A 17476-nucleotide genomic window follows, 5' to 3' on the forward strand; every position below is an offset into this window, starting at 1 on the left:
CCCAGATAGTGGGCTCTTATTTAGGTTTTCTGCTGCACTGAGTCAGCGTCTTGTAGAGTTCTTCTTCAAATATTCTCAAGATAGAAAATGTAAAAGTACCTCTAATGCACTCGGCTTGCATGCAGTACACGGAAAAGATGGTGCTTCACTCATCCAGCTGTAAGAAAACAGATGCATAGTGCTTTAAGGTGACAAGAGTGAGAGCATTTCGAGTCATGAATAATATCAAAAAACCTAGACAGAAAGAAAAGCACTCAAAGGAAAAGTGAAAGCCGATACTCAGCAGCAGGCCACGACAGATGCCTCAGGAGAGCTGGCATTATTGCTGTACAGGAGGAAGATATCAAAGGCATTTTAAGAACTATGATAGGAACAAGGAGATAGGACAAAAGTCAAGTCTAAAATTACTCTCACAGGAAAGCAGCCTAAGGCCTGGCTGGTTGGTGGCACCATTTTTAAATTCATGAATAAAGTGGTGAGAAATACCCAAAGCTGTGTCTGGAGATGCTATTGTTCAAAAATCCTGCAACCTCGACACATACGTACGTACGGCATAAAATACTCAAACCATTGCTCAACACTCAAATAGTAATCATGCCATCTTATAATTAGTATCTCACATGTCTAGGCCATTTGGTTTTGACCAGGAAGGTCATGACCTCAGATGCCCAGGATGTCCAGTTCTCACAGGGGACGAATCAGTCTGCCTCCAGATATTTATGACCCCTCCCTTTTAGCATATTACACAAATAAGCCCTGTTGACTGACAGCTGCAGGGCTACTTATCACCTCCAGTTACACACTAAACAACCTTTGGTGTGCTTTCATTCAGGAAGCAGGGACAGTGGTTTCAAGGCTCATGGGAGATGTTGTTTTGACAAAAGACAGTTAGCTGGTGCCAGACAAAACTTCTGTCTACATCCTGTAATAAAGTTTCCATTTATAGTTTTTATTTTATTGTGTTCGAAATGCAACATATATGTAGGGAAGCATGTTACATACAGAATTAATGAAATCCATTTCAGCATGCAGGCAGTCCATACTGTGTATAAAATATTTTGCCTTTTGTTGTGTACAAACGACAAAGCAATCCAGCAGATAGAGCTGTTTAATAATTGTGTACATCACATACAGCTTCTACTGACCGTTTTACTGAAATTATTCAAATCAATAGGTATTGTATATTAAATGTGGCTAACATACACAGACACGTTTTATGATGTTACTGGACAACTATGTTTTAGTAAAATGTGTATACATGTCTGACTTGTAATGCATCCCTTTTTGCAGAAGATGATGCTGTTGTCTTCAGTAATGAAGAGCACCATTGACCAAACAACTAACAAACAACCCACAAAGACAAATTGACAGTGGTCGAAGATCCTATATTTAAGTATATGTACACATCTAAAAATACTCCATTAAAGGTCCTGTCCTGGGCTAAACATGTATCAAAAGTAAAAATAATTATAAGATAATATGGCTCCTATGGTCAGTAAAACATTGTTTTCATTGGATTAATATTACAGATACATTGATGTGTTAGCATGTTTTGGTCAAAGGTGAGATCATTTTAATTACTTTTTATACTGCTGGGTAGTTTAATCTAAAACAATGCATCATATTGTATACAGTAAACTCATCATTGGTTTTGTATGTTTAACTGTAATCTGCAATGTATAATAACTATAACTGTCAGATATTGTAAATGTAGTAGAGCAACAAGTACAACATTTCCCTGAAATGTTGTGGAGTTAAACTATAAAATTAAAACAGTAAGTGCCTCAAAATTGTACCTGAGTACAGTACTGGAGCAAATGTACTTGGATACCCCCCATTCCTGTAAGTTTGTACATAAATACAGAAACATTACCAGAATCCACATGCATATATATTTTTGAATATTGTCTTCATGGATTAAAGGAACTATTTGTGATAAAAAACAAACAAACGGCATCCCCACTAAAATTCTGTAAGTACATAACACTGGAACTTGTTATTGCTCTTAAATTCACTGACAGTTATTTTTAATACAATTACTAGCACCTAAACACAGATTTTAATGTTGTTTTCATAATGTTAAACAAAGTTTCCCGTTTTGCTTTGTTATTTGTGGTTTCATATTTGAAGGTTTGTTGGGTACATTTTGTCCATCAACTAAGAATGATTTTACGAGTTGTACTGGCTCCTACATGAAAAAAGCTGGTAAACTTCAATCAAGTCACCTACTGGAATGATTTGGTCAGCTTTCAGTATAAATGTGATTCTCTCCTTTCAATTCAATCGGTTTTAAACTATTCTGGCGGTGTCACAAAATGAAAAAAGTTGCAACAGTAAACCAAAACAAACTTTGACCCAGTATCATGTACTTTATGGACTACGGGATCACCACATGTCCTAGATTGGTATCTATTATAACTATGTGCAGGACAGAAAACAGACACAGTGAAGGTGAATGTGTGTGTGTTGTGTACATACATACATACATAGGCAGAGGAAGAGTGAGCAACATGTAACTGATGCTCCCACCAGGCCATGTTAGACTGTAGACAGTTTGAAAGCGGGCCAAGAGCTACATGACAGTAAATCTGCTGGGACTAATAGTGTCAGAACAAATGAGTGCTACACATCATCGATAGAGTGGTGTTGGACCAGACGGGAATAATATCACTGGAGCACATTGAGTAGATGTAATTTAGAACCAGCTACTGAACGCAACTCATCGAGCAGCTGGACGAGTGCTCACATGAAGCTGTGAGGTCACTGACATGAGGACAACAGAGAAAAACTGATTTTTATTTCTTTCACAGTCAAATGTGGGTTCATCAGAAAGACCAGAAATTACTTTTGTTTTGCTGTAAAACATTTTAACTGTCATTTGATGTTTTTATTCACATGTTTGAATAGATTGTGTGCAAAGCGGTGTACACAGCAACATGAAATGCCCACCCCCCACCACCTATATGTCGTGCTATATGCGTCACTTATATCGCTTATACCACTTTACTCATGACACAAGCTTACCACTCATGTATGGATGTTTGTACCTGTCACATACTTTAGGTTTAACTATTGAGCTTACTGACTGTCATCACAGGAACCACTACATAAATCATACTTAGATGTCTATGATCACAGGTGTGTTTCAGCAGTTATATATACATACAGCTATGTAACCATATCTTTGTTTATTTTATTGTTATGAAACAAATATTCATTTACGTATTATTTTTACATTTCTGGAGTGTATTCTATAACTCTTTATGAGGTGTGACAACCTCTAACTACTGTATAAAATATTCATCAAGTATCCCATTGAGAATTTGCACCCAAATGAATTCCTATATGAGACTGGACTGGAAAATACCTGATGTACATGGCTAAAATTAACTTTCAAATACGTTTTAATGCAAATAAAATGGCAGAACTTGTCAAAGAAATATCATGATGCTAAACTTGTTCTCAGCCTTAACAAAAAACAAGCACAAGTTGCCTTTTTAGTAATGCTTTTCAAGTCCATTACCAGCATTTGTCTTCTCATTCTTGTAATTTTCTTCCCTAAAAAGGTTAAGGCCAAAGGTTAAACTGAAAGGAAGAGTTGTTTGTCGTTTCACACAAACAGATGACACAACCCTCAAACAATGCTGACATGAAACACTATACTGATTTTCTTTAGCATTATGGTGGCATTTTTTTACAGTCAGTGTCTGAAAAGCCTGCACAGTCATGCAGTGGGTGAAGGTATACGTCTACCTCTTTGATACTTGAGTTTTTTATTCCAAAATATTAGACTCTACATCTATTATGGAAAATAATTAGAACAAATTCTATTAAAAGGTACAGCGTGTACTGTAGTTAAAGGTCTTAAATGACATAAAACTCAAAAGTATGTGTGGGTGTTTCTGACATATGTCTAATTTTTGTATGACATCCATCAATTGCTTATTCCACATAATGATTAGTTTATTTTTGGCGTCCACATAAACACACTCACAAGTCAAGACAGCTACCGCCATCCAAGTAAGAGTAGGCAGAGGCAGTGATGTTAAATAAAAGTTCAGCATCATACTATAACTAGTATGATAGTATAAGTACAAGTATGTACTTATATGTAAGTAAGTAAGTCTAGGCACTAAAACACTCTGCTGAGGCTCACATTTGTCAGTAACTGTCTCAGCAAATAAACAATGTACTCATTTGAGAGGATGTGTACACATAACATGTTTGTTACAATGTAAATATATATATATATATATATATATTTATGTAAATAGAATGGTTTTACACTGTTGTACCTGGTTTGTTGGTGTCTGGGAGGATTATTGCAGCATTGGGTCTAGCTGGCATCTTGTGTCTAGCTGGCATCTTAGCTGTGTGCTAATAACCCACGTCCAGAGGCTTCAAAATTCTTTGATTCATCCAAAGTAAAAGTCTTTGTCTTCCGCTTGCCTTTTATACCCTCAGTAAAGATGAGATGGGGAGGCTTTAGGAGTATCTGAAAAAGGTGTTGAGGTCAGTGGAACGGGTGCTCATGAGGGGGTATATGCACTTGAGTTTGACATATGGATATAAGTGAAGCTAGCACAAATGTTTAACACTCCTGAAACTTTAGGATCGTGTTCAGAAAAGCAAGAAGATGGTTGCAAACATGACTGATAAGATTTGGAAACGGGTCTTGTCAGTGTTGTCAACAGTGTTACAGGCAGAAGCAGAACTACATAAACAAAGACACCTCAGTCAAACTAGACAAAAGATGTTAAACTATGTGACAGATGACGATCTATGGCCCACGAACCCATCTATTTTTAATTTCTACACCTACTAAGACTCTGTGTATGAAAACTGAGTTACCAAGCCTTGCATCAAGAGCATCAGTATTTGTTTAAAAAGAAAATAACATGCTTTAATAAATAAAATTCCTTTTATTGCAGCATCTTTTCCATTTTCCCTCCAGTTGAAAACCAACAAAAATTCATCATAAATCACTTGGCAACCTTTGCTGGTGCCAAAAAGCAGAAATACAGTAGCTGGTAGGGTTATGCCGTCTCGTATCATTCCCGATAATATTGGTATAATTTGTAATACGATAAAAAAAGATTCATATTGTGATAATGGCAATATTCTGATTTCATTCAGCACATGTGCAGCACTACTTTTTGCATATTTTTGCTGTCATTCTTGTTTTTTTAATTTAATTATTTATTTAAACTTTTGCATATTTTACATTTTTACATTGTGTATACATTCATACCAAACTAGGTTACCCTATACATAGCAAACAATAACAACAGAGGAATAAAAATACATATAAATATATTAGTATAAACCTTGAGTGGTCTGGTGGTTTCAGGAAAGGTGAATCCTAACTGAACCCCTACCTTGCACTTTGTTCCCTTTATTGAAATGTACTAACCTATGTACTGTATATCTGCCTCAGAGATACTGTATATAAGGAAAATATCTAATGTGCACTAATATTTTAATTATGATGTGCATGGGATTTATGCAGGCTTATGTTGTGTAAGTAAATGTTCCAGTGACATGGAAGGCAAATGTTCATGAGACCATTTCCAGTCATTTTGTGTTTAAAGCTGCCATGATGGTAACTTTGTTACAAAAGGATGAAATAGTTTCACTCCTCTCTCAGCCACAGTTCATGATCACTGACTTTTAGATTATATTATACTATTCATTCAGTCCTTTATTCCTCCTTCTTTGTGATCAAACAGTGTGACTGCATCCCCACCCAGAAACCTGGTATCATTTTCTCCTTAAAGGAGCTCTTAAACTGCTGCAAAAGTCTAACCTCCTTCCTTCCTGTGCTCTCCTCTCCATCCTTTACCTCCTCCACAGCATAGAAATTAAGGACACCAGCAGGCTGGTCCAGATATACACCAATTGTGGAGCACTTAGGAATCTCCATGATCTCTATGTTGCGGCTGTTGTGCCAGGCATGATAACTGGAACCACTCCAGCCAAGACCCCAGGACTCCTCGTTCTCTCCCAGGCCGCAGGATCCATCAGTGTTCCTCCTCCCTGCTCGTTCGTACGCAACCCCGACCACCACCCATCCTGAAAACGCCACCTCCCAGTAGCCTCGGAAGCCCAGGATGCCTTCGTTGCAAAGAACCTTTTGGAACGCAGGTGAGAATGACTCATTTTAGAGGTAATCTAACATAACCTGTGATTTATTATAACTGCCACTGCGGAGAATGTAGAGCAGCCTCCCTTTCTCTGGTTTGCAATGACAAACCACTTGGCACAGGATTTAAATAAACACAGGGGACAGCCCTCTGGTTCATAATAGTGTTGCCTGCGTTTTACAATCATGTCAAACTCCACCAGCTATGGCATGGTGATGACAAGTTCATGGCACTCTCATCTCATTTTACACCATCCTGAGCATGGTAAATCAAGACAAAATACATTTTAAACACCATCATTCAGACCAAAATAATCTCATTACATCTTCATACTGTACCTGTGGAGCATACTCATATCGCTCTGGTCTATCCAAGACGGGACAAGTGACATCATCAGTCATACGGCCCACCTTAGTACCGCCCTCTGTGATCCACAGCATCTTATTGGCTGTCTTGTCATCCAGTGAAAGGTTGAACCAGTCTGAATACACAGAAGGAAATGATGATTTGCAGAAAAATCATGTTTGGATCAAATTGTGAAAGGATAAAAACAGGTAAAAGAGTGAGAATCTTACGCTTGATGAGATCAGCTCTGCATTTTGGTTCAGGGATGTTTGGCTCGTAGGCTGGGATCTTCTCTGAGGAGTGAGTAACAGACCAACATCCGTCAAATATCAGACAAGATCAGGGGAACTGTAGAAGGATGATCTGCATTTACACAATTTTAAAAAGCCTGTAATGAGGTGACTGTCTTACCTGTGGGTGTGTTTCCAGCTTTTGCTTTTTTTGCTACGAAAAATAAACAAAAATAAAAATTTGTTTTCACCGGAGCAACCTATATTAAGATAAACATACTTAGCTGTTATAAATACTATAGGCAACGATATATGTCAGGTGTGCCTCAACAGATGATGAAGTGAGCCACCGCAAAACGGTGTATACTTAGAAAACCATCTGCCTCTGTCAGATCATCACATCAGCAACTGCATGCTTTCTGGAGCCAGTGGCTGATTCATGCCAGGCGGTTGGAATGATCAAGACATCTCACATGCTGCAGAGTTGGCTGCAGTCACACTGGAGCGCAGCATGAAGCTCAGAGCAGTTTATCATATGGACATGATCAGATCAGATAAGTCGGAGATGTCCAACATTTGTTTATTGAGGTAAATAACAACCAGGAGAGTTGAGTAAAGTCATCCAAAAAGTGGCAAATTGCATTTTAAATCTGTCTCAAATCAAAAGTAGCTGTGTTGGAATAGAGATTAGGTAAAGATAATAAATTGTAACACATGCAACTTGTTCTTCATCCCTAAACTTAATAATGTAGGGGACTCTCTTTAATAAAAGGAGCTTAGTAAAAGAGATGGAAAATAATTAGTCTGCCAGCATTTAGATGTCAAATTAAGCTTGAGTACTGGCGGCAGTATTGTGTCATAACTTTCCTTGAAGTAATAATTGATAAATTATAATTACAGGCTTATCCCTAATGCCAATTTCGTAACTAATACTTTGGTTTCATGTGTAAGCATGCAGAGTCCAGTTTTTTTGTTAAGGACAGAGATCGAGAAGAGGAGACACTTAATCCCCTCAGCATTAGGATGTCAACATCGACTAACGTAAGTAATGTGTTTTATTTATATCAACAAGCCACCTCCAAAATAAACTATCTATTTCATTCACACATCAACTTTGTCTCAGTACATTAATGAAGTTTATCTTATCAAGCAGAACAAATAGCAAAATGCACGACTTTTAAGGTAATTAATTAAAGCACAATATTGTAGGTTTTGTATGGTACTTTAAATGTTGAGAAAAAGAGTTCAAAGTGAGGCTGCACTCTGCCAGTGCATGTCATTCAACTTATCATCATTATCCACATTTTTCAAAATTAACGGTTATTTTTGCGCAACATGCAGTGTGCATGTCACTTCTAAATGTGCTGATATTTATCTCTCTGTTGACTGGAGGCTGAGAGAAACTCCCACTTTCGATCGTGATATTGAGTGTGAAGAAGTACATTTTTTATTAATACTGCAATGTTTTGTTTCTTTATAGGCAAGATGCAGTATTCCGATCATTAAAAAGCTAACAATTATACGGGAATCGCTTTAACACAACAGCAACTGCAAACTAGTTGTGAGACTCTATACTTCTGTAAGTTATGTTACAGGTTCATATGAGTCTATATCTGTTTTCCTTGTTGTCATGATAATACAGTCTAAAGAGGCTGACATCAATGAGTTCAGACTAGATTATACTGAATACCCCAGCTACAATCCTGCTGAATGTCACCCATTTTCAAGACTGGTATTATACTATACAGCATGTTGAATACATACAGCATGTTTAATCTTTTTTAATGCAGATTATGTTGACACTTGCAGACCCTTGTTCTCAGGCAATAAAACCATTATACGCCCCTCATAAAGACAAGCATGAAATCAGCCAATGAAATATTGCGCTTTTAACACATAAGTGACCCATTCACTCAGGATTTGCCTGAGGATAATAAAAAAAGCCTCATTGCTGCAGACACAGGCTGAGGTTATTAAATCAATACATTCAGTGCATTGCTCATTGATTTCTGATAATGATTTATATATATATATATATATATATATATATATATATATATATATATATATATATATATATATATATATATATATATATATGTATATATATATATATATATATAGATGGATGTGTTAAAAAATGTACAAGATTTAGCACAAAAAAATATTTAAACCAATTATCCTAAATTGTGTGAAATGCAGAAAATAAAGTTCACCTTTATCTGACTTCTGGGTGTCAGAAATGATCCTCCTGGTGGTGGGCATCTTGATAACGGCAGTGAGCCTGTCTCAGCCTTATGTCACTGGTCTCTCTGAGTATGATGAGTCTATGCTGGCTCCACTGTGTGACAGCTTAATGCCACTCTTATATACCTTTAATACAGGACAGAGGTGAAGGTATCAGAGCCGGTGGTGTGGACATGAGATAAAACTTGCCAGTAGGAAAGGGGGGGAGGCAAGAGGCTTGTAATTAGAGCTGTGTATGTATGTTTTTACTTAAAAAGGTTAGATGGATGCTTCGATGTCTGTAGGACACCCCCTAGTACCAAATAAACCCTGCCCCCCTCTTTCTGCATCGCTACCACTGATCTCTTCACATTGCACAGTGACAGCATTGATGCATTGAAGGTGGATGGGGTGATTGGTGTACACACACTCACAAGCACACACACATCCTTGTACTTCTAGCTTTGTGAGGACCGTCATTGACATAATGCATTCCCTAGCCCCTTACCCTAACCTTAATCATCACAAATAAATGCATAATCCTAACCCTATCCCTCACCCTAACCATAACCTAATTCTAACCTAACCCTTAAAACCAAGTCTTAACCTTCAAATAGCCCTTTGAAGTTGTGAGGACTGGCCAAAATGTCCTCACTTTCCTAAAATGTCCTCACTCTGTAGGTACAAAAACATGTTTCAGTCCTCAAATATAGTGAGTATAGTATAGTTCAATATAGTATAAATATCTTAAGATTAAGTCAAGTACATATGACGTTTTATTATAGGTTTAACTTCATTATATAGAAATATTATATCAAGAAAGAAGAATTTTTTTTCGATTCTTTAAATAAACGCGAAACAAAACATTTGCAATCATGACTTTATTACTTAAGTGATCACATTCAAGTACAATCTTTGGACACATATAACTCTGAAAGAGAAGATATTACATTTTTTGCAGTTTTTAAATTAATTTTACAATAAAACATACATCTATAGAGCTGTACATATTTGTATTCACATATCATGATAGTATAGGCATTAATAAGTCAGCATCTGAAAATCATGCATTGAAAGGGTATACAACAAGAAAAATTCAAATACGCATATATAAATACGGCCCAGTAACCTAAATACTACAGGAGGTTCCTCGATTCATCATACCAGGATTAGCTACGCTCCTGACCTGCATTATCACATCAACCTTTTACCATCACAAATGCCTTAATGCATATGGCCTGGGTTAAAAGAAAACGCATGGTCGTAAATCCTTTCTTCAGCTATGCTCTACACTGGGGCCTGCGTGTCGGAGGTGTTTACTGTTCAGACACCCTGCCAAACCTCTAGTCAAGGCTGTCTCGTCCTTCTTGTGTTCCTGCCTGCCCAAGCAGCTGACTGACTGGGGCACTGATTGCAGTGCAACCGACATACTAAACACTACATACCAGTAACTATAGTGTCGGAACTGTAGCCAGACTGCCCAATGGGGTTTACTGAAAATAAAGGAGAAAGGTGGGAGTGTGGTTAATGGGTTTGCATGTGTACTTATCTGAGTTCATCCAATTCTCCTATAAGACGCTCAGAGACCAGAGGCACCAGGCTTTCAAAGCACTGCTAACAGACAAGTGGTCTCTGCCAAATGACTGAGCTGTGACCCTGATCAGTGGCTGTTCTGGTCTGCTCTAGTCAAGATCATGATTTAGGTTTTTAACCATTCAGAGAGTATATGGGTCTGAATACCTTGTACTACGTTGGAACTATCTTTTTACTTAATGGGGAAAAAATGTCTACCAATGTAAAATGCTAAATGGGTATAACACAGAATTACAAGCCTTAAATGTGAGGGGAAAAAACATTTTTCATTGTGATGTACAATTGGCTGAAAAACGTTTGAATCAAACCACCCTTTTGGGACAATGTCACCAATCAACAAACATTGATGGGTTGCTTGTAAATGACTGGTTAACTTTTACAAGCACAGAGATTGCCTATAGAACAGTATATTGCATTATATTGATATGTAAGGGGAAGCAGAAACATTTCAATCCTATAGTGTCTAAACACATAGATTCAAAATCTCCCACAAAAAAAATTAAAGTACATGACAGAGAAAATCAGGTACATTATAAAAACTATTTTTTAAAGGATTATATCTTTACCCTGAAGTGCACTTATTTAAAAGTGAACGGAACTACCAGCGATGAACTCCTCCCCAAATGGAACTCCATTGAACCAGGTTTCTCTTCTCTCCAACGCCATTTCTAAAAGGTCTCAATGTACAGTTAAGCTCTGTTCTTCCAGCCTTACGTAACCCCTTTGTACTGTACAGGATGACCACATTCCTGAACTGGTATCAATTTCCAAGATGTGTGTTTGATTACAAAGAGATGACAGTATAACTGGAAAAGCAAATTCAGAACTATTCAGATAAATATGGGTCAGCGGGTCAAGTGTTGGCACTGACCTGAATATCTTGATTTGGCAGGCTCTGTGGCATGCCCATCAGTGAGCTCATTATCTCTACATACCTTACCAAAATTTCTCTTACGGAGCCCCAGGGGCTCTACCCTAACCCTAACCCCCAAAACCTTTAATACCCCCTTTCCTGGGGGTATATAAAGAAGCTGTTTGCATCATCGCAGCAGAACGCCGCTGACAGACGCCAACATTCGGGAAACCTCATCACGGCAAGAAGCGATAAAGATGTCAACCAGTGCTCCCAATAAGAGAATCATGCCTGCGACCGGCAGACCTGGTGAGTGAGTCACTTTTGTTGTCCTCAGCAGATAACCCACGATAATGTAGAACCTACAGTTTCATCAGTTTGGAGTACAAATTAGTGTTAATGCCTCGGAAAGTTTATCAGGAGTTTTTTCTTGAGCTAGAATGCATACTACTAGATGAGGATAGTTTAGCTTTTTAGAGATTAGAGCAGAGTAGTTAACTTGTACAGTTTGAACAGTTAAAGTACCTACCGTTTTTCTGAGCAGATTTTGTATATTGTCAGTAGGAAATTTTCTTACATTGAAACCAAAGTATCCAATAAGTACAGAATAGTGTTTATAATAGTGTTTGTGTATCATTAAAATGTGTTCATTGTGTCAAAACTGAATGCTGTAAAGTGGTGTCATATAAATATTTTGTAGCATTGTGTACTTTATATTCTGGTACTATAGGTATATTCTGCACTTTGTAAATCAAAAATATTATTTGTGATATATTATTAATGTGATTTTATTTAAATAAAAGTTTTACTCTGAATATCACACATTGAATATCATCATGAGTTAAGAAGGTGTGATTAACAGAAGTTAATCCTTTAGCCACAGAAGATGAAGATGTCAGCTGTCTCGCATTGTTCTCATTAACAGTAAAGTTGATAGTAAAGGTTATATAATTAAATGTATAATTGCTTGCTGTCATATTATTTTGCCTGAGAGCATTGTATGACTTTAATTTGTAACAATGTTTAAATTAAAACTGATTTCATTTACAAAACACCTATCAGAATAAACCTGTGTAGTTGACTGAACCTCAATGCAATCAATTTTAGTCTTATTTAACTTTTGTCTACAAATAAATATGCAGACACATGTACCTAAAAATCCGGGGTACCTCAACATCTGCAAACTCTTTAGGCTTTCAACAGGGCCGAGAGGCTTGAGAACTGCAATTGCAACACACCAAAAATGAGCTTCATATTTATCAACAGCCAGTCAAGTTTTCATGCTAAATATTTTTAAGAGAGGTCAAACAGGACAGATTTTTTTTGCAAAGCTGCATTGCTTTGTGTTATCCTCAGGGGATAACTCATGATTTATAAATACAAGCTTACAGCATAGGAACATTAATCCATCAGTGTCATGTGAAGCATTCAAACTGTACAATACTTTCAGCTGCTGTGGATCATTCTTCACCTTCCCCTGTTAACACTGAGCAGGAGAGCCAAAGAATTAGGCTGGTGACATGAAAGCAGATCCTGGGAAGCACTAAACAAGATCACATGTGACCACACACATACAACAAGGGTGCAGGAGGGTGGATGGAGGAGAGTTGATGTGAATATGAGACAGAAGATACAGGACTAAACTCAATGCTGAGTTCAATGATAAGAATTTACTCATTTCTCCATCATATTAGAGTGAAGAGATCAGTGATGACAGTTTTCCACAGCCTGTGGACACAGCTGAACTGTACAGGGGACAGAGGGGGAAAGAGAGAATAAAAACAAATAATGCATTTTAGGTATGATCGTGTTCTCAGGTACAGCTTGGACTGAGTGAGCAGATAAAATGTCTCCATTCAAAGTAAGATTTTACACCTTGTTATGATGGCAACCTGAAAGTCTCTCTAAAAATGTGCAATGAAGTTATGTTTGGTAACATTTTGCCAGTAGCAACCACATCGATGTCATCAATATGCATGTTGAAAATAATTAACAACAGCCAACATACAGTCCATAGACTCAAAAAAACACAACAAAGAGAGTATTGCAGAAGACACTATTAACAGCCCACACAAATGATTTTGGTTTTCATTGTTAATACTCACACATGATTTCTGTATTTTATATTTTCCTAAGTCGTACTAGTTTGTGTCGTTTTTTTAAATACAGTGGTTGTCAGGCTGGTGAGCTGCAGATCAAAACATTTTTTTGCAACCCTCATCACAGGAGTGCATAAGGCAGAGTGACTTGTTAATACATTTGTATTAAAGTATTTCTTCCAATCCCGTGATTCATATTGTGACTCCCACCACAATGTTTTATTGTTGGTGACAAGACTGCAATTGCAGGTTGAGAGCCACTTCTCTGACAGTTTGTTGTCTTCTGATTAAGATGTGAGCCACGTGCATCCTCTGGGTAGGGAAAACTTTGCCTTTGTCTCCCCCTGCTGACTCTCATCACTATAACAACAAGTTTGTAATATAAATATAAATATCAGTCAGTCTGTGTGGTCAAAGATGGCATTGCACCTTTACCAAAGTCTACCAAAGGCAACAAATGTGAGGTAAATATGTCTTCACTGACTGTTATTGGACTGTAAAACTGACATGACTCTGGGAAAGAAACTCAGAAGTGAATCTTGAAGCCTGTTGCACTCTGGCCTCACAATGAACAATAGAAAGCTAACATAATTTCAATTAAACAAAAGAGAGTTAGCTAATGTTAGTGTACAAGTGTTGCTAATGATGACAGCCAGGGTAACATGTTTTTTTGTGAGAGTAGTTAGCTAGAGTAGCAGCAATGGAGAGAGGAGATGAGGAAGTCTGTGGACAATTTAACAAAATGACCATCACAGCAACAAGTGCAGCGGGACATGACATGGATATTTCATATCCAAAGAAGGAAGCAAGAGGGTGAACTTTGGCATCATGTAAGGTGAGTTAGATACACTCTCTCTCTATTTGTGTCCTGTTTGCTGGTTCCTTTCCTGATGTTTTAATGTCTCTCTCTGCTGTCTGTGGGTATTTTATCTCCTTGCTAGTGATGTTATGGAGGTTATATTATATAGCATGACTTTGCCTGGACTTTAATGCTGCTGTGTTGGTGCTGCTGTGGTTTCAATGGACTAGAACCGCCACTGGGTGTACTGTATACAGTTTATTACAAACTTTGGTTATATGACACTGTTAAAAAATCACTTTCTGGAGGAAGTCCATTCTTTTTAGAGGCCATGTGTCTTGCTCTCACTTTAGTACAGGCCAGAAATGATCTGAGCAACTTGCCAAAAGTTAGCATTCAATGTCTCCTCTGTTTTTTGTCAACCCTGCTGTATTGGAAGTAAGTTTTTATTTACATGCTTTGTCAAATCAAAGTTAAGAGTCATGACCACACATGTAATACTTTCTAGAAGCTGGAAAATTGACAAATCAGTCTGCGTAATGTACTGAATTGATGCTTAGCCTGTTCCTGTCTGAAATGTAGTGTAGATCAACAAGCTGTCACTTATCATTAAAGTGAAAATACTGTGTAGAATCAGTCTTGTCTGATTGATATGTGGTGTATGTTGTGTGTATTTTCCATATAGTTACATTTAGTTATAAAGAAAATACAGTATAAAATATTATTTTACCAATTTTGTTTAGCACTTTGTGTGTGATGGTCTTTTAGTGGACACCATTATCTAAAATGCCTCAAGGTTTACTCTGCCCTGACAGGAATGGAGCCTTTAACTATGCAGTGCTACAGTATGTAATTCAGATGATTTATTACTATTATTATTATTATTTATGTGTTTAGTTCTTTAAAGACGTGAGCACATAAACCTCAGCAGAGTTGTTGGATGAAGTAAAATTCTTCCTCAGTAAATTAAATGGAACTTCTTCTTATGTCCACAAGATGGAGCTGTGGTGTCATACAATAATTAAGGATAAATGTACTAAGGACTATAGACAGTTTTTTTTGTTACTTTGACTTTGAATCGCTTCAACTTTATGTGTAAATTATAGTATTTATTTTACACTTTTATTCATTATTATATTCATTGGTTCATGAGAACAAAATGGATTACAGTTGCTTTTCCCTTAGCCATGCTAAGAAATTCACAAATGATTATCCTTTTGAAAATCTTGCCACACAGGTCTGACTAAAACAGGTGTTAAGTCAAGTGGAAAAACTCAAATAACATTTAAATGAAAGAGGAAAATGAAATGTCGTTTTAAATCATTTCAACACTTAAATTCAAGATGACAATCTAATTAAAATGTGATTAAATGTAGCTGTAGGGAATATCTCTTTAGTCATGGTAGGGTGTTCATTATATGAATACTAATTTAAACATAACACCATTATTGCTCACTAATTCTAGCTAAAATGTTGTGCCATAAGGGAAATATGGTTTGCAGAATGCATTTACATATACAAGGGAAATCACACAATAAACAAATAATACAAATAATAAAACCAGACTTAAAGCACAGAAAAAACTTAATATGAAAGCACTATAATACACAAATCAACCAGATATACCGATATTGCCCACCAGACAGTGCAATAATTGGTCAGTCTTTTGTGTAAATTACCAAGCTGTTGCAGTATACAGGCAAAAACTGCTGCTGAATTTCATGTTTAAATCAAGCCATCTAATTGCAGAAGGAATAAATAAGACTCTGGTCCCTCTGCTCTGAAGTTTATCCAGCGTGAAGGAGCAGCCAGAGAGTATCAGTTCCTCTGTAAGTCAAAAAAGACAGCACATGACTCTCACAGATTTCAGTTATTTGTGTGTAGCTCAGAGCAGTATCCATACTGGGGTTACTCACAACACCCCCTTCAACAACTGCAATACACACAGGTAAAGCAGTAGAATCTGGTCAAACAAGGTCATAATTTTAGCTGGAAAACAAAATCTGCTGTACTTCCCTCTCTGAAGTTTGCTATCAGTAAAAAGCCCCCAGATATTTATAGTTGCCCTCCAATTCAATTCCCTTATCAGATTGTAGAGTGGGTATGGAGGCAGGCTGTAAACTTCTAAAATATATTGCACCATGACACAAAGTCCCTAACAATAGAGTCAAGTCTCCTCCTGGAAGATACTACAAAATGCCAGAATCATCTGCAAAGTTAATAAAATGTCTGTCTAAATATTTGTTGTGGCAGTTATGAATATGAATGGTAGGATCACTTTTACAGGAGTGGAGGAATATATACAACCCAAGGGAGAGGCAGTAGATAAAAAGAGGAACTCTGAGCACCAAATTCACTTAAAATTTCTGTATAAAGCCAACAGTGTCTAGATCAACCTTGTATGAAAAGGAAAAATGTATGCTAAGAAAGTTAAGAAAACTTAACAAGACTAATGAGAAGCAATGTAAGTGAGCATCCCCAGGCTCCTAATGCAGTGTGCATACTGTACCTCTGCCACCTTCTCCTGTGTCTCAGCTATTAAATGCTACAGGCCTGAAATGGACATTTCAACAATTCCTTTGAAAATCTGACATCAGCTAGAATAGTTTCCATGCAAAACAAATTTTTTGTTAAATTCACTTTAAATTTGTACTTGCAGAAACTCCATTAAACCATATCTTCACAGATTCTGGACTAATCACTGACTAATCACATTACATACACAGGATGCTGACTGAGGAAGAGTTATTTTCATGTTGCCAATGAATCTTCATCTCATCACTATGTAACATATTTTTTGAGAAGCTAAACTGCTCAAAGTATTCTCCGAGAAACTTAATATACACACTGCTCCATTTCTTTGCCCGCACACACTCATGCACACATCATAATGTGCATGCACACACACTCGCATTACCATGCTTTGAACTTCCTTTGTGATTCCATTTTCTGCATCAGGCCTATTTATGTTTTAAATAACTCTCGCTACTTGCCATTTATGTGGTTTACTGTTCACCACTTCACTGATCTGTCACTATCAACTACAACTATACTAACTTGTGAGTCTCCTGTAGTAGTTTCAAAAGGCTTTATTCTTGAACTTAGAAACACTTTATCATGGACAGTAACAGAATAGTTCAACATTTTGGGAAATACACTTATTCGCTTTCTTTATGAGAGTTAGATGA

General features: G+C 37.1%; 1 protein-coding gene across 1 annotated transcript; it reads right to left on the reverse strand.

Moving 5' to 3' along the window:
- Nucleotides 1-4925: 4925 nt before the first annotated feature.
- Nucleotides 4926-9114, reverse strand: LOC122867628 (stonustoxin subunit beta). Its single transcript, XM_044178648.1, has 5 exons — nucleotides 8935-9114; nucleotides 6900-6932; nucleotides 6719-6781; nucleotides 6482-6624; nucleotides 4926-6130 (listed from the first exon to the last, which is right to left on the reverse strand). The coding sequence occupies exons 1-5, from the start codon at nucleotides 8981-8983 to the stop codon at nucleotides 5702-5704; spliced, it is 717 nt and encodes a 238-aa protein (XP_044034583.1). The 5' UTR covers nucleotides 8984-9114; the 3' UTR covers nucleotides 4926-5701.
- Nucleotides 9115-17476: the final 8362 nt, after the last annotated feature.

The sequence above is a fragment of the Siniperca chuatsi genome, linkage group LG20 (assembly GCF_020085105.1).
Source record: "Siniperca chuatsi isolate FFG_IHB_CAS linkage group LG20, ASM2008510v1, whole genome shotgun sequence".
NCBI lineage: Eukaryota > Metazoa > Chordata > Actinopteri > Centrarchiformes > Sinipercidae > Siniperca > Siniperca chuatsi.

Coding starts and splice junctions, on each gene's coding strand:
- LOC122867628 (XM_044178648.1), bottom strand. CDS start 8,983: ATGCCCACCACCAGGAGGATCATTTCTGACACCCAGAAGTCAGATAAA. Junction 6,933..8,934: donor CACCCAGAAGTCAGATAAAG/GTGAACTTTATT, acceptor TATTTTTCGTAG/CAAAAAAAGCAAAAGCTGGA. Junction 6,625..6,718: donor CAGAGCTGATCTCATCAAGC/GTAAGATTCTCA, acceptor CTGTGTATTCAG/ACTGGTTCAACCTTTCACTG.